Source organism: Crocodylus porosus, unplaced genomic scaffold (assembly GCF_001723895.1).
Source record: "Crocodylus porosus isolate Cpor-Errol unplaced genomic scaffold, CroPor_comp1, whole genome shotgun sequence".
NCBI lineage: Eukaryota > Metazoa > Chordata > Crocodylia > Crocodylidae > Crocodylus > Crocodylus porosus.
The window spans coordinates 55,634,921-55,638,360 of NW_017728918.1; the positions used below are offsets into that span (position 1 = coordinate 55,634,921).

The window sequence follows — 3,440 nt, forward strand, 5'->3', positions numbered from 1 at the left end:
GTGGGTGTGGGGTATATGTGTGTGGAGTTTGTGGGGGCCTGGGTGGGTATGGGGTTTGTGGAGCAGGTTGTGAAGGAGTGAAGGGATCCATGAAAGGGGCCATGGGTATGTGGCTCACCCACACGCACTCCCCACATGCACTCCCCACACTCACCCACATATACATACGCCATTGGGTTGGGCGGGCTCCCTGCTACCAGTGCAGGTAGGAGCTCCCCTCTCCACTCACCAGTTGTCCAATCACCCACCATCGCGCTCATTGCCTCCTCGTTGGACTCCCAGTTGAAGTGCTGGGAGCCCCATGGAGGTGGAAGCACAGAGTCTGCTTGGTCCAGTGGTGTGAGACCTCTGAAAACCTGCCTCCTGCTGGCTTTCAGAGGGGCAGCCATAATAATAATAATTGTAATAATTATTATTACAATAATTGTAATATTTGTTTATTGGAGGGGTCCTGCGGGCCGGATAGAATGGTCTGGTTGGCTGAATTCAGCCTATAGACCATATTTTGCCCAGGCCTGCTTTAGACACTTTCTGGTTCAGAAAGACATGGAAGGGCAGCAGAAGTTTAATTACTCATCTCTACAACCTACTGAAGTAATTTTGGTTTTCATTTGTAAAAGATCTGTTTTCTCTGTTTGAGTTGTTAAAATTATTTCTATAAAAGGAAAGTAATCTTACGTGTGTTGAAACAGGTATATTGCCTCCCAGAAATCCAAAACGTATCAGGCAAATAAAAGGCTTTGACAGCATTTTTTCTTGCATTTAAAATACTTCATAATTTAAGCATGAAATAGAGCTAAATTTACACTTTACTAATATTTTGTAGGTAATGGATTAATAAAAACATGAGGATGTGTCAGGAAGAAATGGGATGGGATGGAGGGTGGGGGGAGAGATCTATTATATGCCTACTCAAAGAGATTTCATTACTAAAATCTTTCTATCTGATTTACTTTTAGTGCAAACGACATGCTTTTGATAGCAGTAATGAAGAAATAGAAGACTGGCTATTTCATGTATTAAGATGGATTATTTACAAGTGGAGGTGAGAGCAAAGATCCTTTTGGTAGTAATTTATAGATGATTTTTAAAAAAATCTACTCTTCATACAAGTCCTGAAATGGCCAAAGAGAAAGTTGTAAGTGAAAGCAGAATTTTGACGCTTAGTGTATCATAGACTTTAACTGACATTCTAGTTACCGCTTGGGATTCCTTGTACAATTTTTCAATTTCAGTGGTTAAATACTGTTAGATATTAAAATTTGCTTTAGATTTTGTATATATGGAAAGAACTAGACATAGCACTTGGCTAAAGCCCTCTCTTTGTTCTGACCTTTACACTAAGGTTAATTTCATCTTCATTGTCAGGTTTGCTGATATATGTTTACTTAAGTGTTGACTTCAGTTGGTCATGAGACATTACAGTTCAATTGACAGATTGTTTGGAGATGAATGTCCAGCCAAAAACCTGTTTATAATGCCAGGAGCTGATTGAGAAGGGTACATTGTGGTATGGTTGCACCCCTCTTTGCTGCTAAGAGCTCTGGTTTCACCTGTCATGTGCATGTGCAGTGAGCTCTGTACCACCCTTTGCCCCTTTTCTGTGGGGATTTTTTATTCATTAAGATAAATCCTCATAAAAAAGGCTCAAAAAGGCTCCTGGGGCCTCTCTGATTAAAGCATCCTCCCCACACGCAATCCCAGAGCACATGTAAAAGTGCCCCATGCTCTTTAGTTAATGCTCATTAAGACAGGGTAACGTGCATTTTCCTGGTACTTCACAGTCAAGGTACTAGATTTAATACACATTAACTAAAGTGCATTAATGCCCTGTGTAGACACACCTGTGTTGTCCAAAGAAAGCTTTCCTTACACTTCTGTATCAAGAAAAAATAATTTTTTCCTCATCTTGCTCTAGTTAAGCCACTACAAAATTATTACTGCTATACTGGCCAAGCATGTGTTGGTGTAGGAAGGGGATGATGATAAGAAGCAGTGTGGACAACCAGCACCGGCTTATCTCTTTGCATCTAAACTTGGGAGTCTGTTCAAAAGGTTATGTGTCATCCAGATCACTGTGTTCCAGAAGACGTGTCTTGTTTCTTGTTTCAAAAAGTTTATTTTTTCTGTTTCCAGTAACTAAGGTGGTGACAAGTTTGGGCTTCTGAATCCTCATAAAAATGAGTGAAGTACAGGCCATGGTAGAATTCTCCGTGGAGCTCCACAAATTCTACAATGTGGATTTGTTTCAAAGAGGGTAGGTACTGCCTTCTCTCAAAATAAAGGTAAACTGTATTGCAGTGGATGGATGTTATTGGAAAACCATAATGCTTAACTTTTATAGCATTGCTCCATATTTTATTAATTCTTATAGATTGACTCAAGAATTGTATACTGCTTCGTACCAAAGTTAGCTGGGAAGAGCAGCTACTTCCTAGAAATTAACACAGTCTCAAGTACTTTGGGCATAAAACTTGAGCTGCCTGGAGAGGGAGAAAATGTTGCTGATTCTGAATGGAGTTTGTTCTTATCCCAGCTCCTACCCTTTAACATTTCAGCTGCTGTAATCTCTCTGGCTTTGATTATTACAACTTTTTCTCTTCAAGTCCATTTAAAACCATGGTGCTGCTGTAGTCATCTTTCTAGCTTATCATTTTGACTCTCACTTCCTTTATGAGCTCTTCCACTTGTTCTTTTATTTATCCCTGTGCATTATGCCTAGGCTTGGAAAGATTTGATTTTTATTGATAAACATTGTTGATCATTGATTTCACCTGACACAGATCGGTGGAAAAATATTTCTGTTGGTAATCATTGAAATATATAGAAAGGGGATGAGAAAAAAATCAGGATGAGGTAAGGAAATCTGGGGCAGGGGGCACTGTGTGTGCACACACACACACATCAGCTGCTGCAGGCAGGATGGGGGGAGCCATGCCTGTGCATTGCTCAGAGCTGGAGGCTGTGCTGGTAGCGCTATGTTTGGAGGGGCAGGGTTGTTGACATCTGGAAGCCCAGTGCTGCCAACTGCTCGCTCTGCCCAGGACCCAACTGAGGATCAGGTGCTAAACTCCTGGCAAGCCCACCCTGGCCCCTGCACGATTGGGGCAGGGGCCAAACTCCTGGCGAACCTGGCTGACCACTTGCATGATCAGGTATGCTTTATTGATTTATGGGTATTTTACTTTTTATATTTTAATGTGATTTTTGTAAAGCTTTTAACAGTATACTGTAACAGTCATTACTAAATTTTGTTCCCTACACCTCTAATTTCATACAATCCTGAAAATTAAAATTGATAAAAATCAAAAGAAGTGCTTTCAAATAAACATTGATTTTAGCTGTCAAAATTATTAAAAAATAAAAACTGAATTCTGCCAAGTTTAATTATGGCTTAGCATGGAGAGCGGTCCAGCTTGTTTATTTTTTTTTTTTTATTA

At 40.2% G+C, this 3,440-nt stretch overlaps 1 protein-coding gene across 4 annotated transcripts in view; it reads left to right on the forward strand.

Moving 5' to 3' along the window:
- Positions 1-3,440, forward strand: part of FAM135A (family with sequence similarity 135 member A) — a 141,883-nt gene that overhangs the window by 20,363 nt on the left and 118,080 nt on the right. For all 4 annotated transcript variants that reach the window (XM_019537608.1, XM_019537609.1, XM_019537610.1 and 1 more), the window contains exons 2-3: positions 960-1,045; positions 2,137-2,257. In XM_019537608.1, coding sequence (XP_019393153.1) covers positions 2,181-2,257 — 77 coding nt within the window. In that variant the 5' untranslated portion in view covers positions 960-1,045; positions 2,137-2,180. The remainder of the gene's footprint in view (positions 1-959; positions 1,046-2,136; positions 2,258-3,440) is intronic.